Source organism: Sturnira hondurensis, unplaced genomic scaffold (assembly GCF_014824575.4).
Source record: "Sturnira hondurensis isolate 20B ecotype Veracruz unplaced genomic scaffold, ASM1482457v3 Scaffold0017436, whole genome shotgun sequence".
Taxonomy (NCBI): domain Eukaryota; kingdom Metazoa; phylum Chordata; class Mammalia; order Chiroptera; family Phyllostomidae; genus Sturnira; species Sturnira hondurensis.
In genome coordinates, this window is record NW_028090067.1 from 16460982 (window position 1) to 16485732 (window position 24751).

The window sequence follows — 24751 nt, forward strand, 5'->3', positions numbered from 1 at the left end:
TCCTTTCCTCACCCTCAGGTTCCTCTTTCCACACCTTCTACTCTGACTCCCTGTCTGGGCCAGCCCCTACCTGCACAGACACAGCTCCTGAGTCTCCCTCACCAATCCCTGTTCTCTGGGCTTCTCTGAGGCACAGCCTAGGGCTTCAGTTAAGAGCACAACCTGGAGTGTGCGTGAGTGCACACGCATTCACCGTGCACTATTGAGCACTTTCCTGCACCCCTCTATCCATAAAACTTCTGAATAATAATTTCTACTCATTCATTTATTCAATGCATGTTTGGTGAACACCTACTCTGTGCCAGTCACTCTTTCAAGCTTCAGGGATACATCGGCGAGCCAAACAGATGCAATGCCTTGTCCTCGTGGAGTTTACATTCTGGTGGGGGAGGGAGACGATGAAACACAATGAAGAACGGTGGAGATAAGTGCTAAGAAAACAAGTCCAAGACTTCCGCCAAGATGGAGGCATAGGTGGAAACACTGTGCCTTCTCCCACAACCAAGTTTGAATACAACAAAGGTTTGGAGAAACAAAGACACAACCAAAGGACAGAAAATTGAATTATACGGAAGTCCGACTACATCTAACCGTTCAACGGGGACGGTAAGAGGGGCGGAGCCAGCAGCGAGCAGGGTCGGGCAGGACAGGGCCCCCGACCCAGGCGCGCAGGCAGACGGGAACCAGTTGGGGTGCGGGGCAGACCGCGGGCGCATATTCGCGCACAGTGAGACAGACCACGCAGGCCCCAGGGGGCGAGGGCTGACGGCGGTGGCACACTCGCGTGCAGTGGGACGAAACGCGTGGGCCCGGTGACGGCAGCAACTGCGGCACCGGTGAGGGCCGTGGCGGCAGGCGGCGGACAGGAAGCCATAGTCCCTCTTTGACCCCGCCCCCACATACAACGTCACAACCCAGCGACTTAGTTGCCCTGTTCTAGTGAACACTTTAGGGCTCTGATCCTGCTATGGAACAGGCACGAACAACCCGAAAGATGGCGCAAGAAGAACTCAAAGTCCCAGAGCCAATAACTCTAAGCGACCAAGAAATTGCCAGCCTCTCAGAAGCACAATTCAGGACACTATTTATCAGGATGCTCACAGAACTGGTAGATTATAGTCACAAATTAGAGGAACAAAGTCACAAATTAGAGGAACATATGAAGGCTAAACTAATTGAAATGAAGGGAGATGCACAGGAAACCAATAGTGATGGAAAGGAAACTGGGACTCAAATCAATGGAATGGACCAGAAGGAAGAACAAAACATCCCACCAGAAAGGAATGAAGAAATGAGAATTCAAAAAAATGAGGAGAGGCTTAGGAACCTCCAGGACATCTTTAAACGTTCCAACATCCGAATTATAGGGGTACCAGAAGGGGGAAAGAAACAGCCACGAGTGGAAAACATATTTGAACAAATAATAAAGGAGAACTTCCCCAGTCTGGCAAAGGAAATAGACTTCCAGGAAATCCAGGAAGCTCAGAGAGTGCCAAAGAAGTTGGACCCAAGAAGGAACACACCAAGGCACATCATAATTACATTAGCCAAGACCAAAATGAAGGAGAGAATCCTAGAAGCATCAAGGGATAAGGGGACAGTCACCTACAAAGGAGTACCCATCAGACTGTCAGCGGATTTCTCAAAAGAGACCTTACAGGCAAGAAGGGGCTGGAAAGAAGTATTCCAAGTCATGAAATCCAAAGACCTACAGCCAAGATTGCTTTATCCAGCAAAGCTTTCATTTAGAATGGAAGGACAGATAAAGTGCTTCTCAGATAAGGTCAAGTTCAAGGAGTTCATTATTACCAAGCCCTTATTAAATGAAATGCTAAAGGGACTTATATAAGAAAAAGAAGATGAAAAATATTAACAGTGAAAGGACAGCAAACGCACAGCTATTAACAACCACACCTAAAACAAAAGCAAACCAAGAGGACAGCTAGATCAGGAGTGGAACCATAGAAATGAAGAACACATGGAGGGTTAGAAACAGGGGGATGGGAGGGGGAGAAGGGGGGAGAAGGCACAGAAAATAGCATAGATGGTAGGTAGAAAATAGATAGGGGGGAGGGTGAGAATAGTGGGGGAAATATAGAATCCAAAGAACTTGAGACACATGGTTATAAACTAAGGGGGGCAGAATGGTGGGGGAGGGAGGGTGCGGGTGGAAGGGATTGAAGGGGGGGAATAGAACAACTGTAATGGTATAATCAATAAAATATATTTTTTTTTTAAAAAAAAAGAAGACAAGTCCATCGGAGAAAAGAGGGTAGGGATCGTGGGTAGGGAAGTGAGGGGGGCTTCGATTTGCAGACACCTGCTCAGCTCGTAGCCTTGTTTCAGTTAAGAAGCCTGAGGAGGAGGGCGGTTGAGTGCCTTGCCGTATGATTTAGAAAGCAGTGGAGGCAGAATTTGAATGCAGGTGAAATCAAATCTATGCTGCCTTCCAAAAGTGACATTGACAGCGTGCATATGCCCCAAACCAATGCAGTAAGTGCGGTGGTTTTATTTCTGTAATAATAATTTCAGTAGTAAAAGAAACCAACAAAAAACGCTCTAAGTTCATATTATGTCACAACTTTTATTTAGAAATGCAATACACGTACATAACACTTTCCTGTGTAACTTCAATAGCTGGTGGAAGAAAACTGGGAAAACTGTCCCAATCACCTGAATGGTTGAGTTTGGGGAAAAACTGACCCAGCATAACCCTCTCATCTCCCAGATGAGGTCACTGCTGTTCTGCAAGTTGAATGGAGGCCATTCGCAAGGTCACAGCCAAGCAGAACTGGAATCGTCGGATTCCGTACCCTCCATTGCACTTTAACCCTCCCATGCACTGGGAGGCTGGAGGGTGCCACTCCCCAGCGGGGCCGCCAGGGGGCGACCGACTGCAACGACCCAGGTGAGCCAGACTGGGTATGACGTCACCGGGTGTCTGGACCACGGGTGGCAAAGGCAGATGGGACAAGTCTTCAACAGAGGGAGAAATGGCGGGAGAAAAGGCCCCGAGGCTGGTTAGTCAGTCACCCTGCCCTCTTTGATTTCAGTCAGCCCCTCCCCCCCAGTATCTTACCCCTTCTGTTGCCGCCTGGACCTCTCTAAAAGAAACGCCTGACTTTGTCACCACCCGTGGCACCTCCAACGTAGCTTTAAAAAAAAAAAAAAAAAAAAAACCTAAAACTAAACACAGGACCTGCGTGATCTCGCCAGAGCCTAATTCCAGGCCAACATCCTTTGGAGCCATATTGAAATCATTTCAATTCCCTGATCTCCCCTGCGAGCCCTGAAACGTTGGGTTCCCTCCATCTGTTAGGAAAGACAGATAGTAAACCAAGGCAGGGAGGAGGGAGGTGGTTGGGGGTCCACAGTGCCCAAAGGAAAAGCCCATTAAACGACTTTGGTTAATTGCCGGCCTCTGGTCACTATCTGCTTTACAAGGGGCTCCCGAGTGCTTACAGAGAAAGCCCATAAATAACTTGGGGTAGCCGCCTCAGCTGTAATTAACCGCCTCCTCTCATGTATCTGTTTTACAACAAGATGCACAAATGTGGTCTGCAGCAAGATAAGGTTCTGGGCTAACAACCCTCCACACACACACACTTAGGTGGTCACGTCTGTCCCTGGGGGAAGTTGGCACTGCCTTTACCCATCGATCTATACGCAACTCCCTCACCCCCACCCACAAGCTCTGTAAGTCCTCAAGACAAAAGACCTGATGCTTTTTACTGCTCAAGCCCATGCCTTTCTCCCCGACCTCAGCAAGGTCCATTCCCTTCCATCACAGTGTATCACGAATACACTCTACTTACATACTAACAGACTTGCCGATCTGTAATCCTTACTGTATCAGGAAGAAGAATCAAGTTTTCCACGCAACACACCTGGAATATCTTTTTACACAAGGTTTGCCTGGAGAAATCTGTCTTTCAGCTAAGTATCAACCTTGCCGTGAAACCTCCCCTGACAAGAAGTCCCTTATCCCCCAGGCTCCGGTTTGCAGTACCCGGTAGGCTTTCTTCATCACATTGTGTAATAAATATCTGTTCTTGTCTTTCCAATGCCGGTCACAGAGCATCGTGCATTAAATGATTGCAGAAGGAATGCAGGAAGTAGTACGGGGTTCAGGCTCCGACATTTGTGCCGCCTTAGGCAAACTATCTGGCTCACAGGTTTGTTGTAAGAAGTAAATGTATCAATGTGCAAAAAGTGCTAAGAACAATGACTGGACCGTTGTAAGCAATTGACAAACTTTGACTCCTCGTTATTTTCACAGCAGCCAACAAATGTCATCGCCCTTTTAAGGGACCCGCCCACTTTATCAACTAAGCGGAAGTACGCGCTCAGGGATCCCAGAGTGACCTCACAGCCCCGGAAGTGACCTCGGATCCCCTCAGAAACATTGTCGCGGAGCATTATTTTGGACGCGGTCACAGGCATCTCCGTGACGCAGAACGAGTTAGAGCCTCCCGTGGGGTTTCCATGGCATCGTCCCGGGTCCCTAGTTCCTCCATCTGAGCTCCTCGAACCAGAAGGCAGGCGGCGGGTCACGCCCGTGACGTAGACGCCGCTTGGGGGAGGGGTTAGGAGAGCAGGTGACACTCTAGACGAGGTCGTCCATATCTCTATGGCATCGAGAACTCGCGTGCGCCGCTCCCGAGCGTCCGGGCGAACGTTGCCCCTTTAATCGGTGGAGGGCTGTGCCGAGGAGGTCCCGCGAGAGCGGAGGGGGGGCGGGGGGGCGGTGCCGAGGCTGGGGGCCCGTGGCAGATGGAGCCGGAGATGGAGCCGGAGACTCTGGAGGCACGAATCAGTGAGTGTCCGGGAGGGGCGCGGGCCGGGCCGGAACCGGAACCGGGGGCACAAGGCGGGCCCCTTCCCGGCGGGGGCGGGGTACGGGGCGCCCCCTCCTCACGCCCCGCCCCCGTCCCAGGAGGGGCGGTGCCCCGAGTGGGTTATTTGGACCCTGGGATGAAGTAAGATTCTACAAGCTGGGCAGCCCACCCATCAGATCCCTGGGCTGTGATCCCTGGGCTGCGACCCCCTGCGAAGAGGGAGCTGCGCTCAACCCCGAGCCCAGAAGCCCCGGGACGGAGATCGCAGCCTCCGACCCTTTCAGGCCCAGACTTGTCCGCCGAGGAGCAGACCCCCAACTCATTTCCCTGGGTCGCGAGAGGGAGCGAACGAACGCAGGGCTACACCTCAGACTCCGGAAGGACCCACCTGTCCGGGGCCCGAATCCTTCTCTGTCTGGCCCTGAATGTCGTAACTCCTTCCTGTCCCATTGTTGAGCTTGCAGCTACTGTCAGGTTTGGTCGCTTCTCCTGTTCAAAAAGGGGGGAGGACCCACTGATTCATCTGATCCTCCAGGCTCTGGCCACACAGTAAGAAACCCCCAAACCCTACAGACGTGAAAGGGCCCGTGTTTGAATCCAGAAGTCGTTTCAACTTCTGTGTCCCTACCTTCAGCCCAGTCCCTCACTGTGCTCCGCTGCTCAAGATTCCTGTCCTTGCTGAACTTCCTCCAGAGGTCCCTGCACCCCTTTCCCCAATCCTCAGACACACTTCCGACTACTACTCAGGCTTCTGAGCCCTCATACTTGCACTGTGCTCCTGAGCCCCCTACCCTCCATCGCTGACATCCTTGCCTCTCACAGCCCCACTCCCGGACTCTGCTCCAGAAAGCTGTGGCTTCTCCCTGGGCCGATGCTGGACCCATGTCTGCCAGGGCCTCAAGGAGGCCTCTGGGCCCACCCTCAGCTCAGCCCCTGGGCACACCAGGGAGCTACGCAGGGTGAACAGAGTTGAACATGCCCACAGCGTTTGCAGGGATGTTTCAGTGTTGCCCTGGTGGGGGGAGGAGGAGAGGGTGGAAAGGAGGCACACAGCAACCATTAAGACTGTTCCAGAGTGCCACAAGTTTCCAGGTCCCAGATTGGGCCCTGGTTGAGGGATATGACAGGCTGAAGGACTTGAGGGCTGGATGATACAACAGTGTCAGGTTTAGCAACGGTGGGGACTTTCTGAGAGACCGGAGTCTGATCTGGGAAGCTGAGAGGAATCAGCACACCTGGGCTTGGCAGTATTTGGACCCCAATAAATTGGAACTGACATTGTGTTTCTTTTTCTTCCCCTTTGTGCCCTAGCAAAATTGTAAGCTCTTCCCTTCTGGTGGTTAGCACTAAAAAGTAGCTTCTGGTGGGTAAATGATAACATTGTTACCACTCTGGAATGACACAGTGAAGTCACCCCCAGTGTTGAAACACCTCCTTCCCTCCTTCCCTCCCTCCCTGGAGGTGTTCTCCCCCCCACCCCCCACCCCTGCTGCCTGTCAGGGAAAGTGCCCCCCCACCCCTTCTGCAGGTAAGAGGACGGGGGGGGGGGGGGGGGGGGTTGGAGCCAGGGCCAGAGAAGTTGGTCAGATCTCCTTGTACCCAGAGGCCCTCACTCTGAGGAAGATGCATGTCTCGTGATCCCACTGCTTCCTTACTCAGGAAATGTCTCTAGAACCAGCGTCTCTGTCCACAGTCAGACTCATGTGTCTTTGACACTTGAAGGGACTTCCTGTTTTACAGTCCCCCATCTGGGTGTCATTGACACCAGATGGGTGTCAGTGAGAGGGTAGTATCCAGCCTCATCCTCTCTGACCTTAGACTGGTATTGCTCAGCCTCAGTCGTGTTGGGGGCGCTATGAGGCAGTCAATGGCCACACTTACAGGGGGTGCCTCTTGCTGGTACCCTGGCCGGTCCACAGGGCTTCTTTCCTCTGAGGAAAGGAGGGCTCTGCAGGGCTCCTGGAACAGAGGTTTGTACCCTGGGAGAAAGTGCCTCATTCGGATCTCTGCTCAGCTGTGCCGAGAGTAGTTCCCCCGGCCCCTGCCAACACTTTATGTACCTTTTCCCTGCTCTGTTTTTCTTTATAGCGTTTCACACCAGTGTACAGTGTTTTGTGTAGGTTTGTTTGTCTGAGTAGTGTGTCTCTTGCTGGACTGTGAGCTCCAGGAGGGGAGGGATTTTGTCTTGCTCCGTGCGGTGGCTCCAGCACTCAGAATACTTACCAAATGAATATGAGTTGAATGGACGGCGGCGGGGCACTAGGCTCCCAGGGCTCCCGGCCCCCTGGCCCCCTGCCACAGCACAGGACCCCAAGTGGGCAGCCGCCACAGACTAGGTCTCCAGCCTCCTTCTGTCCACAGATCCTTCTCTGCCCCACCTTGGGGCTGTGTTCCCTCCACAGCGCTGGCTCAGGGCTCAGGCTTGGGCAGAACTGGCTGGGACAGGGTGAGACTTGGAGACGGGCTCGGGGGAAGTAGTGAAGACCTGCCTTTGGCTGCCGCCCCAGCCGTATCCTGTGCAAAGTACTTCATCATCCCAAATCAGTCCATATTTCAGTCCAGCTTCACAAATGGGGGAACAGAGGTTTGGGAAAGTTCTGTGACCTGCCTGGTTGTTTGCAACCAGTGTTGGAGGTAAGGGAGGTGACTGCTTGGCCTTGTTTACTGCCCCTTCCTTACCACTCCTGCCCACCCACAGCTGAGCCCCCTTTCATTCATTGGTTTACCCAGGGAGATGGGCATGTAGCCAATGTGGTGCAGTGGTAAGCTGGGCCCATGATCAAGGTCAGGTCTGAGGGACACAGAAGAAAGAGCTGATACAGCAGTGCCAGCCTGGGCAGGAGTTGGGGTTAGCGAAGACTTCCTGGAGGAGGTGATACCTAAGCTGTACTCCTTACCAAGGCCCTCATGCTCTGCCTTGTGCCCAGTTACCTACATCTCACACAGCCCTTGAGCTGTGCAGAGGCAGGCACACCCAGCCTGGTTAGTTCCCTCCAGTCCCTGTTTGTGTTGCCTCTTCCAGGCAGCCTACCCTGATCCCAGGCTCAACTGAGTCCCCTCCTCCAGTGCCCGTGGCTCCTTTGCCTCCCTCTGTCTCATTGTACTGAGAGCCCAGTTCCTTTTGGCCCACTTGCCAGCTGGGCAGACCCTTGAGGAAGGAACTATAGGTTTGTTTTTCTCCTACCTCTGGAGCTCCTCTGAGCATAAATTCCTTGAGAATGGTGGGGATGCTGTTTCCAGGAGCAGAATCAGAGGTGTAATCAGACATGGCAGACACAGAGCTATAGGGGTGGGGCAGTGAGGAGTAGGGGAACAGCCCCAGAACAGTCTGAAAGTGGAACCCCTCGGGGAGAAGCTGCAAGAGGAAGCTAGTGGATGGGCTTTTTTCCATCCGCGGACTTAAATGATACATCAACACTCAGGGCTTGAGACTATGGCAACATGCCCCCTAGGGAGCACCCCTGCTGCTGGGGTGGGGAGTGAGGGGCGGGGATTCCTTCGCCAGGTCACTCTGGTCCTCTCTCCTCCTGCAGACAGAGCCACGAACCCCCTGAACAAGGAGCTGAACTGGGCCAGCATCAACGGCTTCTGCGAGCAACTCAACGAGGACTTTGAGGGGTAGGTGGCCGTCCCCCTCTTTTGCTCATACTTAGTGACACTCAGTGACACTCAGTGTGGCGTGCTGCGCATGCTCCAGATGCTGGCCTTGATCAGAGATGTTTCCATTCTTCACGTGCTCACAAAGTATTGACAGTGGTGGGCACTCTGAGTGCTGCTTGTGAGCCACCTTTGGGGGTGGCCCTTGCTGGACCCATTTTACAGGTAAAGAAACTGAGGCTCTGAGGACTCAGCAGTTGCCCCGAGATCTCACAGAGAGAAGATGTGGTCCTGAGCTTGCGAAAACATATTTTGGGGCTGCCCTCGGACTTGGAATAGACTGCCTGGCAGGGAGGTTAGCGTGGATGCATTGGCAGTGTCCCCAGGTGGTGTTGAAGGTCGGGGAGCACAGTCCCATGCACTTCACCTCTGCCGCCCCGCCCCCAGTGCAGGTGCTCCACTCGGGCCGGCCGCTTAGACGGTGTGGCGTGTGCTCTGGAGGCGGGCTGCTTAGGTGTGACTCCTGCGCGACCCCCCCCCAGCCCCCCCGCCCCGTTAGCTGGGCAGGTGATCGAGTACCTCTGAGCCTCCAGTCCTTCAGCTGTGAAGTGGGACACCAGTGCCAGCCACCACAGAGGGCTCCCGTGAGGCTTAGGCAGGAAAATGCGTGCGAGGCCCCTTGCCCACCTTAAGCACTCAGTCCGTGTTGGCCGTTACTGTCGCTAGTGGGGGGCTTTTATGATCTGACAGAAGACAGCGTCACTTCCACCGTGAAGCCGCCCTGGTTTCCCCAGCAGAATGTCCTGTACCACCTAGAGTTCCCAGGGAGCTGTGTCTGCCCGTCTCTCCTGGCACATTGTCGTGTTCTGCTCCCAACCCTTGAAGGCTGTGGTCATCTTTCCATACTTGTCCCTGTGCCGACCCAAGGACATGGCAGGTCATAGTCCTCAGTAAAGATGGCTGAGGGCTAAGCTTACACCTTGTGCGGGTCCCAGCCAGCACTCCCTGCCCGGTCCCACCCTGCAATGCCACAGTCTCCGGCCTTGTCCTCAATCCAGAGCGGGACCTAGGCCTTCGCACCTGCCCTGCAGAGGCCAGTGAGGGCTGCAGCCCTGGAACAGCCATGAGGCGGCCCTGCCCCGCAGCGCCTGAGCTCTGTGGCTATTCTGGCTCTATGTCTTTCTCTCGCCCAGGCCTCCACTTGCCACCCGGCTATTGGCCCACAAGATCCAGTCCCCGCAGGAGTGGGAGGCGATCCAGGCCCTGACGGTGAGGAGAAGGGGAGAGAGGGCGACAGCCATCCGCCAACCACGTGGATGGCACTGGGGGAGGCTAAAGCTGGGGTGTTTGGGGTCCCATCACACTCTTTGGAGTTGTGCCAAGGTGGCCTAGAATAGGGGTCTGGGCCAGCCCCAAGGGCCCCATGACATGCACTGGGCTGGCCTCCCATCCCAGAAGGGTCTCTTGCAGGGAGGAGGCCCCTTAGGGTCATTGGGTCCAGGGGTTCCCTACTCCAACTGGGCCTCAGACCTCCAGGAGGCTGAGGTGGGGTCCCCCCAAGAGCCGCTGAGTTGGAACTGTAGCCCCTGCACCCTGGAATCTGCGTGTTCCCAAAGCTCCCAGGTGCGTTGCGGGGTCAGCCCAGCCCGTCAGTATCTCCAGACACAGGGCAGTGCCGTCCTTCCCATGGGGGTGCGAGGAGGGACGCACAGGCTCAGGCAGATGCCTCAAAGCTGGGCTCACGGCAGGACCCCGTGGGGTGCACCGCCTATGGCCCCAGCATCGGCCACACAGCAGCCAGCTACATGGCCAAGCTGATTGTAGGTGATGGTAATGAACGGTTTCCCTTTTAATAGTTACGTATTTGTTTTAACACATTGATTTTTTCATTTTTTTCCTTAAATACACATTGGCCCTATGATTTCAGAGATATATAGCTTAGAGTAAGACAAAGGTAGAGGGTGCCTATGTAAGTTTAAAAAAACAATCAAAGGAATATAGAAAGAAAATAATTTGTAAGTGGTACTCGGATGTGGCCAAGCCATAGAGGGGCTACAGCTCATCGGCACACTGGGCATCACCTGGCTCCGCCCCCAAGGGAGGCGATCTGTGTCAGGGCCTCCGACCCTCAGAGTCCTTGTGTCCGCACCAGTTACTCTCTCCCTGGTAATACCCATCCCTGGGCTCCTGGGCCCTGGCTGAGGAGTGGGAAGGAGGCTGCCTGCTCTGACCCTCCCTGGGGGTCCCCGCCCCCCACCTCCCCCAGGTGCTGGAGACATGCATGAAGAACTGCGGCAAGAGGTTCCATGATGAGGTGGGCAAGTTCCGCTTTCTCAACGAGCTCATCAAGGTCGTGTCTCCCAAGGTGGGTGCCCCCACCCAAGCTCAGAGCAGTGCCATCAGACGGGTGGGTGGCCGATGCGCCTCACCCCGGGGCCTCCTGCTGGGGCTCCCACGCCTACCACTGCCTCAGCCCCCTTTGAGTTTAGACCTGGCACAAACGCAGACCCTTTCTCCCGGGCCCCTTCACTCGGCCGAGTCCGGGACGGCTGATGTCCAGGATGAGTGCTTCCGCTGACAGGTGGTGGGCCAGCCCTGGAGCTGCTGGGTACCAGGGAGGGGCCATTGCGGGGAGTGCTCGCGACTGCCCCGGCACGGCTGCTCCGTCTCTGAGGTCTCTCCCTATAGACCTGGCATGGTGCCCACCTGGGTCTCCGGGTCTATAGCAAAGGGTCTCCCTGTCCCCACCTCACAAGAGTGGCCCCTATAAGGCTTTGGATGCTGAAGCCCCAAACCTGAGTGATAGAGCCTGATGGTTCCAGATGGGCCACACCCCCAGCTTCACCGAGGATTCCTCCCATGGGTCATGGACATGTGTGGTGCCCCTTGGGTCCCACCCCCTTCACCCTTCCTCACTCAGACCTGCTGCCCAGAGCGGCCAGATGAGCCAGCTGGCCTCCCCCTTCTCCCAGAAGGTGGCTGGTGTGAAAGCCAGTTCCCTCAGCCTGCGTTACTTCTGGGAGGCTGAGTGGGGCCCAGGGCCAAGTGCTCCCACAGCTGCCCCTTCCCTGGTCGGTCCGGCGGTGGCTCCTCCCTGAGGTCACAGTGTTAAGCCTTACGTGAGCAGGCACTGGGCCATGCCTGAGCTCTGCATCCTCACTACGGCGCCACGGTTATCGTCCACACTTAATATGGGGAAACTGAGGCACGCAGTTCACACAGCTGAAGAGTGACAGAGCTGGGCGGTGAGCTCCGTCTGTACCAGGCCGGGGTATGAGGGCGCTTAGGCCAGGTCTCCGAGGGGCTTCTGGGGAGATAACTGGGTTGGGGCTGCGGTGACTGAGGTCAGTCAATGTCAAGGGTCTCTTCTCCCCTTGGTCTTTGAAGTACCTGGGCTCTCGGACATCAGAGAAGGTAAAGAACAAGATCTTAGAGCTCCTCTACAGCTGGACGGTCGGCCTGCCCGAGGAAGCGAAGATTGCAGAGGCCTACCAGATGCTCAAGAAGCAGGGTGAGGTGCCAGAGCCTGGGCGTGGTGCACGCCCCTCCCCTCCTCCCTGAGCTGGGCTGCAGGAGGCCAGACCCTTGCTTCTGGCCACAAGGTCATGGGGCTGCCCTTTTACTGCTCAAGAACATGTGGCCAGTGAGGCCTTTTTGCTGCTCTGCTGAGGCTAGCTTGAGTGCAGAGAAGGTGGGTTCAGGCCAGGCTTCTCCTTAGAAAGTGGCTCCCATGAAGTGGCCTCAAAATATAGGTGTCCAGACCCTCCCCATGCGGTCCAGCACGGTAGGGCAGGAGCAGGCTCCGGTCCCCCGAGGTCTAGAGCCAGCACTCTGCAGAAAGACCACCCTCCCCCTGCCTTCCTGCACTCGCCCCGCCATGTCCCCATCTCACCCCCGCCCCTGGGCCTGGGCCCGGCTGACAGCCTTCCCACCGTCCACCTCCTCCAGGGATAGTGAAGTCCGACCCCAAGCTTCCAGACGATGCCATCTTGCCCCTTCCTCCTCCACGGCCTAAGAATGTGATCTTCGAAGACGAGGAGAAATCCAAGGTGAGACGGGCGTAGGGGCTCCAGGGCCCGCTTTGAGCGTCACAGAATTCCATTCCCTGGTCGCCCTGCCCGTGGAGCAGGAGGCTCGGGGTGAGCACGGCCACTGCAGCGGTGACAGCCGCTGTCCACGGAGCGCCCCCTGCACACTGAGCACCCCCGTGCAGCGCCCCCACAGGTAATAAACACCAGTGTGCCTGGTGTCCCTGAGGCTGGTTGGAGGGCATTGCACAGGTTGACCAGGAGTTCGCGTGGCTTTATGTCTGTGACCCTTTGAACAGTCATTTCATTAGTTTTTTGTTAAAGAAACGCGTTCATAGGCAAGAAATTAAACAGCACTGAAGGAGTAAGACGAAAAGTAAACGCTCCTCTCTGCCCAGGCCAGTCCCGGCGAGTACCCACTGCTGTTTCTCGTGCGCCCTTCCAGAACCCTCTCTAACGGTACTGCAGGACGTCTCACACCCTTTGTTGAGAATCTATTTCTGCAGGGAGCTGGTGGGGGACACTTAGTGCAGCGTCCCGGTTGTCCTGTGACCACCCCAGCAGATGTCAGTAGATTCTCGCTGTGTCTGGAGAGCCTAGGTGACACACCCCACAGCCAGGAAGGGAGAGGCCGGCACGAGGCCCAGGCCTGCTGTCATGGTCACTGCCCTCTGTCCGCACAGATGCTGGCCCGCCTGCTGAAGAGCTCCCACCCCGAGGACCTCCGAGCGGCCAACAAACTCATCAAGGAGATGGTGCAGGAGGTGAGGGCTGAGCCCAGGGTCCAGGGAGGAGGCGGGAAGGAGGCGTTGAGCTGGGCTGCTGAGGTGGGGTCGGTCATGCACGTATGAGGAACTCTGCAGTGACCCCACTAAAGGGCTGGCCCGGCCGTGAGAGGGCTGGCTGACTCTGGGGGACCCCAGTGGGTTGAGCCGTGTCCCCCATTTAGAGGGAAGAATTTCCTAGCAGCCGAGCTTATATGCCCTGGATGGGTGGGCTTCTGCAAGGCTGACTCTCCCATAAAAATGAGATAAATTAGGCTTTACTACATTTGGAGTGTGTAGGTGAGAGAGAGCGAGAGAGTAAGGTGCATTTAATTTATAAATAAACACGATGCTCATTTACTTGCCATGGGTTTATGTCCCAATAAATCCATTGTAAGTTGAAAACATGATTAATTTATCTAACCCAACAAACATTACCACTCAGTTCAAACATTGGTCCAGCCCCCCTTACACATGCTCAGAACACTCACTGGCCTAGGCAGAATCACCTGACCCAAAGCCTGATTTTGACTGTCAGGTAACGTATTACGCATATCACTTTTGCACCTCGGAAGAGTCCTAAGTTGGGGACCATCTGTATACATACATCCTGGGTGCATGCTAAAACGTTTTTTATTGACAAAGGCAAGTCATCAAAAAGGTTTGCAGTCCAGAGACCCAGTCGGCAGTTCTGGGTGGTCTTTCAGAGGCAAGTTGCACACCCTCTCAGCCGGGAGAAGGTTGGGGGCCACCCTGCGCCAGGAGGGCGAGGCAGTGGGCAGCACAGCACAAGCTCACTTTCCCTCCGCAAGGGGGAAGCCTGCATGGGAAGAAGGTTTGGCCTGGGTTGCAGGGGCACTTGCTGCAGTGGCCTTTCGAGGCCCCACCGTTTGCTGGGCGTTACAGACACTGAGGAGTGACTGCACTAGCGTGCAGATGGCACTTGGTAACTTCTGAGGCCTTTCATTCTGAAGTATAGGAACCTCCTTTCAAGGGACAAACGCAAGGAAGGCAAGGCTCATGGGAAAGCACAGGTGTAGGACTGGGCCCTGGTCCTCCAGCATCCCCTGCAAGTGTGGAGAAAAGCCTGGGCCATTTCCGGAGATTCTGGCTGAGGGCCCAGGGAATTCTTAGGAGCCCATGCAGAGGCCTGGGTTGGGGCTATTGGCAGGAGGACAGGAAGTGAGCAGGGTTGGCCCAGGGCTTCTTGGACCTGCCTGTCCTGTCCAGGGCACGAGAGGCTCTTGGCTGTGTCTGCTCTAACACCCACCGGCAAACACCACCAACACTGTGTTGGGGGCACTGCTTGGCTCGCAGCTCTCAGTGCCATTTGCCGATGCCTCCCCAGGACCAGAAGCGGATGGAGAAGATCTCAAAGCGGGTGAGCGCCATTGAGGAAGTGAACAACAACGTGAAACTGCTGACGGAGATGGTGATGAGCCACAGCCAAGGTGGTGCTTCGGCCCACAGCAGTGAGGACCTCATGAAGGTGCACCTGTCTCCACCCTGCCCCAGGCTCCCCCAGGGCCCCTGCCGGCCCTGACCTCCCCACCCTGCTACCCCCAGGAACTGTACCAGCGCTGTGAGCGGATGCGGCCCACACTCTTCCGACTGGCCAGTGACACCGAGGACAATGATGAGGCCTTAGGTGAGCAGAGCTGGCCCATCCCTCCACCTCCTTCCCCATCCCCCCACCCCCACCCCGTGCCGTTGAGCACCTGCAGTTGGAAGGAGCCACCACCAGGGGGCCCCTTTCTCCAGCGCTGACCTTGGTTTCTCAGAGGTGAGGAAGAATGAAGCCCAGAGCAGGGGCCCACGTGGTTGAGGGACCCTCAGGGCCAAGCCACTTACAGACACCTCATTTGCTGCCCACGAGCCACACAGGAGGAAAAATCATTCCGTTTCACAGCAGGGGCTAAGGGAGGGTGGCTTGTCCGGATCTCCGAGCAGAACAGTGGCAGAACCTGGGTGGAACAGGACTCTCCCTGCAGACAGCTGCCTCCCTGATGAGGGTTACAGGCTGAGAGCGAATCCCACAGGCCTGCGCAGTTCCAGAGCTGGGCCTGTGGTGCCTGCAAGGGCCACAGATCAGGTTCCGGTCCTGTTCTCTGCTCCCACATCAGCAGGGCCTCTTGGACAGCCGTCTGGGTGCCACCTGAGCCCCTCGTTCAGCCGGAGCTCACTGAGCACCTCCCATGGGCCAGGGGCCTGGAGCCTTGGCTCCCTAGGAGGTGATACTGACGAGGGCCTAGTGTGTGCCAGACACGTTCCTAGGCCCTCGGGGATGTGGCAATGATCGAACTCGACGAAAGCCGTAACCTCATGGAGCTTGGAGCCTAATGAGAGGGGATAGACCATACACGCAGGACTGAGCAGTGGCCGCTCCTTAGACGGTGCTAAGTGACGTGGAGAAGAGCAAGCAGGGAAGGGACTGCACAGTGCGGGGACGGGATTAAAGAAAGCCTCTCCAACGGGCCTTTTGGGTGAAGAGCTGACGGCAGGAAGGGGTGAATCCACACCAAGATCTGGGGGTTCTGTAGACCTCAGGGTGTGTGGAGGCCGGAGCGGGGAGCGTGCCCTGTGTTCAGGGCTGGCCCAGGGCGGTGTGGAGGAAGCAGTGGACAAGGGGGAACAGGGGCCTTGGTCTGAGTAGACGAGATGGGACACCTGCCATCCCACTGCCCCACGAGTGCTGGGATGGGTGTGGGGTGCTGGTCTCCTTCCAGAGGCCCCCGCACTCCTTCACACCCGCCCCTCCCCTTGCCCATCCCAGCGGAGATCCTGCAGGCCAATGACAACCTCACCCAGGTGATCAATCTGTACAAGCAGCTGGTGCGGGGCGAGGAGGTCAACGGAGAGGCCGCTGCTGGCCCCATCCCCGGTGAGGAGGTGGCAGGAGAGCTGGGGGAGGGGCCCGCCCTGGCGGAGGGGACCAGGGAGTCCAGGTCCCAGAGCGGGTAGCCGTGACCGCCAGAGGGGCCTTGGCCCCTTAAGATGGGGAAGGCCCCCAAGAGGAGAGTCTGTGTGGAGGCTGCAGCTGTGGGGGCGGAGTCTGGATGCTGGCGCGGGGGGGGCGGGGGGNGCCTTGGGGGGGCGCCGAGGACCAGGCAGAAGGGAGGCCTTTCTTTCATTGACGAATCAGGACCCATTTTAACCCCGCACCCCCAAGGCCTAGTTTAATTCTCAGAATGTGGTAGAGGGGGTTGACAAACAAACATTCCAGCTCAGTTTCAGTGAGGGTGAAGGGACAGCTCAGGGAACCACAGAAGCTGTAAGAGTTGGCCTTTCGGGGACCGGTGGGGGTGGGCTGAGACGCAGAAGTAGCAAAGTCTAAGCAAGGCCTCAGAGGGTAGGAGGCAGCAGACAGAAGCAGGAAATCCACTCCAGGCCGAAGGAGTAGCGTGTGCTGAAGAAAGGACTTGGTGGACAGATTTAGGCGTAAAGACCAGGAGGCCAGGGAGGGGGAGGCAGAAGAGTTGTGAGGGGTTGGGGTCACTTTGCCGCCCCTCAACTCCCAGGGACCCCGAGGACCTGACTGTCCTCCCCCCAGGCTGTGCCTGACTCTCCTTTCCCACCCAGGCAGCACCTCAGCCCTGCTGGACCTCTCTGGCCTGGATCTCCCTCCCACAGGCACCGCCTCCCTAGCCAGGCCCTCCTGCCCCGGGGACCAGGCCAGCCCTGAGCAGCCCAGCGCCTCCGTCTCCCTGCTTGATGATGAGCTCATGTCTCTGGGTGAGCCCGGGCCAGGCCCAGAGGAGGGTGGGCTCAGCTGTAGGAGGGGGCGGTGCGGGATGCGGCTGCCTGCAGAGCCTGGTCGGTTAGTGTGTGGCTCCTCCCCCCTTGAGCGCTGTGGCGCGCAGTTTGACTGCTGAGGAAGCTGTGGATCAAGGAAATCAAGGAGCTTGTGCAAGGTCAGACAGTCAGAGGGTGAGCCTGGCCAGCCCGAAACCTGGTAAGCTAGGGACGCCCAGGCTCCGGGGAAGACACAGAGAGAGGGAGGTTCCCCTGCAGCAGGTTGGAGCCCGGACGTGGGTGCTGCCCAGGCAACAGTTCAGCCACGTCCCCACCTACCGAGAGGAAGAGAAAGCGCCGGCCCAGAAGCTCCAGGGCAGCTTGTGCCAGAGCACACCTTCAGAGACCCAGGCCGGTGTCACTGCCCCGTGGGCTCAGGGCTCCAGAGCCTGACAGGGGACCAGGCTCCCCCCACCGCCCCGCCCTGGGGGAGAAGCAGAAGGCGCCCAGTCAGCCAGGCAGTGCAGGGTGTCCAGCCTTTAGAGCTCAGGAGCAGGGAGTGCAGCAGCAGCCCCTCATAGTGCCCTGAGGATGCGAGAACAGAGGTGTGGTCGCTCTGCAAAGGAACCTGGAAGGGCGTGTTGGGAACCTAATCTGGAAGCCAAGAGTGAGACCGGGTTCTCCTGAGCCGGTTCTGAAGTGAACTCCAAACCAGAGGGACTGGCAGAAGGGACGCAGCGCTGGGGTTCCCGGGTTTAAGGGGTTCATCTCAGACCTCCTGCCTCCACCCATCCTGCACGCTGGGGGCTACAAACAGACTCGAGAGCAGGGGCTTCTGCAGGGCGCAGTGACTCTGAGGCCTCACCCTGAGCCAGTCTGCCACTCTGCCTCTGCTCCCCAGTTGGAAAAGGGAGAGGGCGGCTTGGAGTGATGGCAGGGGGCCGGGGGGAGGACCAGGTTCTGTTCCTCTCCGTTGGTCCTTGGGTCCCCCAGGTGGCATCCCTTTATGGAGCCTCTGCCCACAGGGCCACTTGCAAGTCCCACCCACCTGCCCATCCTCCTGGGACGGGGGTCTGGGGAGGTTCTGTGAAGAGGCCCACCCCTGATTTACAGGGAAGTGAAGGGCATCAGTGGCCAGACAGCGCCCCCTGCTCACCTTCCCCCACAGGGCCCGCACTGTCTGGGCGTTTGTTGTGTGTGGCCGGGCCCATGGATGGTGGTGGCAGAACCACCTCCTTACGAGAAGCGAGCTGTGCTATCATACACTTCCTGTCCCCATTGCTTCAGCAGAGGCACCAGCCTTCAGCTTCCTCTGGTTTCTGCTCAAAGGCAAAGAAAATGTGGGAACAGGAGCCAGAAGTGCCCAGGCAGCACCCTAGCTCTGGGAGGTGGAGGAAGCCCTGGGGCCACAGGGGGCTTTTCCTGATGGGTTCCCTGTGGCAGGAAGGGTGAGGGTGGGGGGCAGGGCAGGGCCAGCAGTGAGGACTTCCTGCCTTTCACAGAGGGCGTGAGGCACTGTTGGGGCACAGCAGCAGATCTGTCTGATTTATTACTACATCCTCTGGTGTGGGTGCTGCTGTCATCTTCATTTTACAGATGGGGCACCCGGAGGTTGTCATCAGTGTGGGGTCACACAGCTAAGTGACCGAGTGGTGTTTAAATTCCCACAATAAGGCCATGCTCTGTCCAAGTCCAACTCTGCCACTTTCCAGCTCCGTGACCTTGAGCAAGTTACTTAACCCCTCTGAGCACCTCCTTTCCCATCTCTAAAAGAGGGATGAGCACCCCACTCCTACCTTTTCCAGTTGTTCTGAGGAGTAAGTGAGACCCAGGTTGGAAGTGTCTGGCGCTCTATAAGGAATGTTCTCAGTCACCACCTGTGTCCCTGGTGGCAGAGCGGTCTGTCCAGAGGGAGAGACCCCACAGTCACTGCCTCCTGTGCCTTGCCTTTGCTGGTCACATAACACTTCAGGCTGGGCCTCGCTTATTCAGGATTTGCTAAAACAGGGCGACTCGTCTTCTCTGGGTAGAACCTGGTGTGAACTTGGCTGGGGTGTGCTTCAGAGCAGGCAGAGGTCAGACTGCTCGGTGACCTACTGCTCTCTACCAATCAGCAGCCTTCCAAAGGTCCACAGCTCTCCCTCTGGCACTGCTCGGCCAGCCTTGCTGGGACATGCCAGGGTGGTTGGGGCCTTCCCGGTCTGTCCCAGTCCACCCTGCATGGTACACGTCAGGCCACTATGGCCCAGCCAGCACCTTGCCCGTGGCTGCTGCGACCCTGAGGCAGGCCTGGGCCGAGGGCCCTGTTTACTGCACCCAGTGCCCTTCTGACACTCAGGGCAGCCCCTCCCGTCGGCCACTGGTGGGCAGGATGCTGACCCCTGCCCGCCCGGACCTGTGAGGTCAAGAACGTCACGTGGTGTCTCCCGTGCCCTGCACACACACCCCCTCCCACCAGCAGCTGCCCACCGATGAACGAAAGTGCAAGTCCTAACATCTGTAGTTGAGTTGGCTCCTGAGCAGCAAGAAAGGGAGCAAGTGTGAGCCCCGAGAACGGGCTGTCAGGATTTTTGCTTTCTACTTCTACTCTGGCTGGTTCCCTCTTGAAAGTGCTGAAGTTGGGGGGTTCCCCTGTGAGCTGAGCCCCTCAGAGGAAGGGCTCTCTCCCCAGCTCTCTCGCCTCTGCCCCGGGATCCAGCTCCTTTACCTCTATCTTGTTCCCTGCAGGCCTCAGTGACCCCACCCCGCCTCCGGGCCCAAGCTGGGACGGTGCTGGATGGAACAGCTTCCAGGTAGGAGTGACCAGGGACCGGCCTGGCCCTTCCAGGTGGCAGGGCAGCTGAGATGGGCAGCCTGAGGGGAAGTGAGATGAGTGGCAGGGCCTGGGGCAGGGGGTAGCCTGGGGGCCACAGTGCCAGTCCTGGGGCAGAAAAAGTTCCAGAGGCCCTCTCACCTCTAGGCACAGCCCCCTGCAGTCTCAGCCTCGGGCCTCCCTTGGGTTGAGTTAGGGCTTTCTTGTTACCCCTTTTCCCCTAAGAGTGACTCCGAGTGCCCTGGAACTTGACAGTTTCTTGAGCAGAGTCCCAGACCGGGCCTGTTCCACTAATGGGCCTGGCAGGAGTGTGGTCCCCATCCCTGCTGCTTGCCCCCAGGTGTCCTCAGGGAGGGGGCCTCCTTGGCAGCACAGGACAGAGGACATCTTTTCAGCCTGCCTCACCTCCCTGCACCCTTTGTATGCCCAACAGTCATCTGATGGCGCTGAGCCCTCTGCCACCGCCCCAGCACCCAGCCCGGACAGCTGGTCCCCGGTGAAGGGCCCCCTGCCAGTGAGCAGTGGTCTGGATGACCTGGACCTCCTGGGAAAGACGCTGCTGCAGCAGTCACTGCCCCCGGAGTCCCAACAAGTGCGGTGGTGAGGGCACACCCGGCTGGCATCGGGGGAGCCCTCCCTGTCCCAGACCCCACAGAGAGAGGCCCCGTGCTGAGCCATCCCTGTGAGCAGCTGCCTCAGGGTGCCACCTGTGCCCAGCCCTGCACTGGGCCCAGGGGAGGCTCAGGGCCTGCCCCACAGAGCACAGGGTGTGCGAGAGGAAGGGGTCTGCACCGCATTCCCATGCCCTCTCCCCGGCATCCTGGCACCAGAAGAAGGCAAAGGCCCACCATGAGGAGCACACTGAGCCCGAATGGGCAGGGGTGGGGGAGGGGAACAGAGCTGCCCGTGTCAGGGTGTCAGGGAGACAGGGAGGTGTCGGGGACAGACAGGGAGCCCAGCCTTCCCTGTGCTGCTGATGTCTTGGCCACGAAGGAGTCACCTGTTGACACACTGTCCCCCAATAAGGGAGAAGCAGCAGCCAGCCCCCCGGCTCACGCTCCGGGACCTGCAGAATAAAGGCAGCTGCAGCTCACCCAGCTCCAGTGCAGCCAGCCTCCACACCGGGCCCCCCGAGCCCTCCGGGCCCCTGCAGCAGCCCGCACAGACTGAGCTCTCCCTGGCCAGTGTCACTGTGCCCCTGGAGTCCATCAAACCCAGTGAGTGGGGCAGGCGCACAAGGGGGTACCAGCTGGGCTGGGCCAGCCCACCGCCCGGCCACACCTCCCATCTCGTCGTCCCTTTGGGAGCTCTTTCTAGGGGAGCAGGTGGGGAAGTGGGGCTTTCTTCCCAGCCACTGCCTGATGCAGCTGGTTGGGGGGCTCTGGGCGAGACCCCTCTGCTCCCCAGCACTCAGCCACCTCACCTGTCCCCGAGTGGCTGCAAAACTGCAGTGCACACTCCTGGTTACAAGCAAGAGGACTTCTGATAGGTGGCCCCTGGCTGCTCCACTCTAGGAAGGCAGGGCCAGGACACCGAGGTTCGGGGCCTCCCCAAGATCGCAAAGCAGACCAGGAGAAGGATCCAGGCCTAGGTCTGGGCTTCTCCCGCCCAGGAGCAGTGGGGGCCCTGCACCGGTGGGCCAGTCTTCTCAGCCTCTTCCAGCTGGGGAAGTCACTGTGACACAGGTGCCAGCCTTCTGTCCCCGGGGATGTAGGTCATCATGCCCCCATCTTACCAGTAAGGTGGGCCCTGAGAAGCACAGTGATGGGCCTGGGGTCCCACCATGAGAATGGAGCCCCAGCTCTCCCACAATCCTTCTCCAGCACGCCAGGAAGCAGCCACGTGTGTGACATCAGCAGAGGTCCACATGGGGCTGGATTCTTGGCTAGGTGTCTTCCCTCCCCATCGCGCTACAAGTTCACCCGCCCCACCCGGGCATCAGCCTGCACCCCTGGCTGCACTGCTGCTCAGGGTTGAGGCAAGGAAGGACCTAAGTTTGTGGGTCGGTTCCCACACTCGGCCAACGGGGAGCCCCTGATGTGAGCCAGGTGTGGGAGCTGGTCAGGTGTGCTCGGGCTCGAGTCCAGCACCTCCCATCGCCCCTGCTCCCCTGCCAGGCAGCATCCTTCCCGTGACCGTGTATGACCAGCATGGCTTCCGGGTCCTCTTCCACTTTGCCCGCGACCCGCTGCCCGGGCGCTCCGACGTGCTGGTGGTGGTGGTTTCCATGCTGAGCACCGCACCCCAGCCCATCCGCAACATCGTGTTCCAGTCAGCTGTCCCCAAGGTGACATGGTCATGCCTCCCTCCTCTCAAGGCAGGGTGACTCGGGGCTGGATGGGGACCAGCTGGGATCATTCTTCCTGGAGGACTCGGAGTAGAAGGACAGGGCCCCAGGACCCCCGAAGAGGAGCTGGTGGGTGGGCTGGGCCTGGTTCCTCACAGGGTGGGCAAGAGGAGCCAGGGCTAGCTGCCCCTCCTGCTCCTGTCCACAGGTCATGAAAGTGAAGCTGCAGCCGCCCTCAGGCACAGAGCTGCCTGCATTCAACCCCATCGTCCACCCTTCAGCTATCACCCAGGTCCTGCTCCTGGCCAACCCTCAGAAGGTGAGGGTCCAGCTGTGATGGGGCCCTGCTGGGGGGTGGGGGCGGCCCTCACTCCACCTCTGACTTGACCGTTTCTGTCCCAGGAGAAGGTTCGCCTCCGCTACAAGCTCCTCTTCACCATGGGCGACCAGACATACAACGAGATGGGGGATGTGGACCAGTTCCCCCCACCCGAGACCTGGGGGAGCCTCTAGAGCAGGGAGGGGAGGGGAGAGGAAGAGAGAACAACAGTACTGGCCACTGGCTAGCCTGAGTAGGAGGCAGTGGTGGCCCAGGACACCCTTTGTCCCCATGGCCATACCCCCTCTGCCTGGTGCTTCTCCCCTCTCCCCTGTGGCCCCCTCCTTCTCTAACCCCCCCCCTCTGCTGAGCCAAACCCAGCGGGAGGCTGGGCCTGGGTTTGCACTACTGGGGACTTCACCGCAGGTGGGGGCCGGGGGCCCGGAGCCGGGAAGGGCTAAGTGGCCCTGGAAGGACTTCGGGTCATTGGAGGAAGCATGACTGCAGGGCGAGAGCCAGGACCTCAGGCCCAGCCCTGACCCCAGCCTGGGGTGGGGTCATAGCCGCCTGTCCTTATGCCTTATGGGAAGGCCCAGCCATAACTTGGGGCCATGCTGGAGCCAGGGACTAGCTCAGGCCGCCTCTGCAGGAACTGGGTAACTGCAGGGGTGGCGCCTGGGCCCCCAGCTGTTTGCACTCTTGGTTTGTGGTTTGACTCTCAGCTTTCTTCTGGTCCGCCCCAGGGTTGCCATCTCAGGGGGCCCAGTTGGGGGAGCCCCACTCCAAGAGAGGGGGCCTGCACTGGCTGCCTCAGTGTCTCCTCCATTCATTGGCCTTCTCCGGGCGTCTTGTCTCCACACAGCCATCGTCCATGGGCAGATGTGGGGTCAGTGTGTGAGTGCGAGCAGGAGTATTTATGGAAATAAAACGTCCTTTTCCTGGACCAGAGGCTCTGGCCCTGCTGAGGTGGAGGGGGACGGGAGGTGTCCAGGGGTGGGAGGTCCTGGGCTGCCCTGCAGACCGCTCTGCCTCGGTCTCTGGAGATCAGGCATGGTTCCTCTCCCTACCACCCGAGCCCTGCACAGGAAGAGGCCCCTTTTGGGGGCCTGTGGCCAGTGCTGAGTCACCAAAGAGGGCTCTGGGCTATAGCGGGCCCAGAGCCGTCCCAGCTGGAAGTGAGCTGTGGCTCGCTCCAGCCCACAAGGAGCCCCGACTGCTCACTTCCTCCTGCGGTGCTCAGCCGTCAAAACACAACTACGATGCAGCACCGCCCAGGAGGCCCGTGCGGCCCGTGCCTCAGCTTCTGCCTTTCCCCAGAGGCTGCTCCCAGGAAGTAGGGTGCCAGCTGCAGCTTGTTTCTGGAGAGGCCTGAGAACCCTGCCTTGGGCCCCTGCCCCACCCCCAGCTGCAGCACACTTCCCCCTGGTGTTTTCACTGGGAGGCTGGGGTCCAGGCCCAGGGACTGGCTAAGAGACTTAAGCTGAGAGCCAACCTCAGTGCTGAGGTGTGCGAGGGGAGTTAGTACAGGGAATCCCCCCACTGCGTGCAGCCTGTCCTCCAGGCCACAGTTGTTTCTGCTCCCTAGCAGACAGTGGAAGTCCTGCATTTAAGAAACCAGTCTTGTTCCCCAGCCTGAACTTCGCCACTGAATCCTTCCCCTAGACACTATTGAGACGTACCAGAGGACAGCCCGGCCCACAGGTTCCCAGAGCCCAGCACCTCCGACCCCCCAGCTTCCATTTGGCAAACGAGGGCGCTTCTCTGTGCCAGGTGACACTGCAGGGCACAGGGAAGGCTCCTGCACATCTGCCATGCTGCCAAGGGGACAGGAGTGGCACTTCCAGCTCCTCGCCTGCTGGACCCTTGGACACTGTCCTAGTCCTGTTCCCGTTCCTCCAGGCAGACCTGAACACTTGTGACATCTCCAGACTGTAGTTGAAAGGTTCTTCCTTCTAAGTAAAACAACCACATTCCCTGCAAGGTGCCCCTAGGGTCCCAGCAGCACCATGTGGAGCGCAGTCTCAGGGTGGCTGACGCAGGGCACGGGGCTGGGGTGGGGTGGTGTGTGACTGGCCGCTGGGAGCTGGACCGCTTCCCGTGGGGCCCCTGGCTTGCTGTGTCACTTCGAGCAAGGTCCTTCCAGCTCTGGCCTTCAGGTTCATTGCTTGAAAAGGTAGGAGAGCCTGGGCAAAGGATCCCCTAAGCTGCCAGTGTGGAGTGACCGGATGTTAATGGCCAAGAGAGGCCCCTTCCGCCTTTCAGACCTCCCCCCTTCCCTCGTTCCTAGTCTGTCCATCCACCTGTCCGTCCTGCAGGTGCCTCTGTGGCAGCCCCTGGGCCAGGCCTGGCCCTGTCCTCAGAGAACTCAGCCCAG

General features: G+C 58.3%; 1 protein-coding gene across 1 annotated transcript; it reads left to right on the forward strand.

Annotated features, from left to right (window-relative positions):
• Window positions 1–4407: 4407 nt before the first annotated feature.
• Window positions 4408–23320, forward strand: GGA1 (golgi associated, gamma adaptin ear containing, ARF binding protein 1). Its single transcript, XM_037068555.1, has 17 exons — window positions 4408–4816; window positions 8372–8456; window positions 9629–9704; window positions 10702–10800; window positions 11823–11946; window positions 12384–12484; window positions 13147–13227; window positions 14576–14716; window positions 14794–14875; window positions 16001–16108; window positions 16807–16959; window positions 19687–19751; window positions 20205–20371; window positions 20798–20988; window positions 21889–22058; window positions 22267–22377; window positions 22461–23320. Exons 1-17 carry the CDS (start codon window positions 4774–4776, stop codon window positions 22569–22571), a joined length of 1908 nt encoding a protein of 635 aa, XP_036924450.1. The 5' UTR covers window positions 4408–4773; the 3' UTR covers window positions 22572–23320.
• The last annotated feature ends 1431 nt before the right edge of the window (window positions 23321–24751 follow it).

Excerpts from the sequence above, each read along its gene's own strand:
- GGA1 (XM_037068555.1), top strand. The coding sequence starts at position 4,774 with ATGGAGCCGGAGATGGAGCCGGAGACTCTGGAGGCACGAATCA. Across the intron at positions 10,801-11,822 it reads TCAAGGTCGTGTCTCCCAAG|TACCTGGGCTCTCGGACATC; the intron begins GTGGGTGCCCCC and ends TGGTCTTTGAAG. Across the intron at positions 13,228-14,575 it reads TCAAGGAGATGGTGCAGGAG|GACCAGAAGCGGATGGAGAA; the intron begins GTGAGGGCTGAG and ends ATGCCTCCCCAG.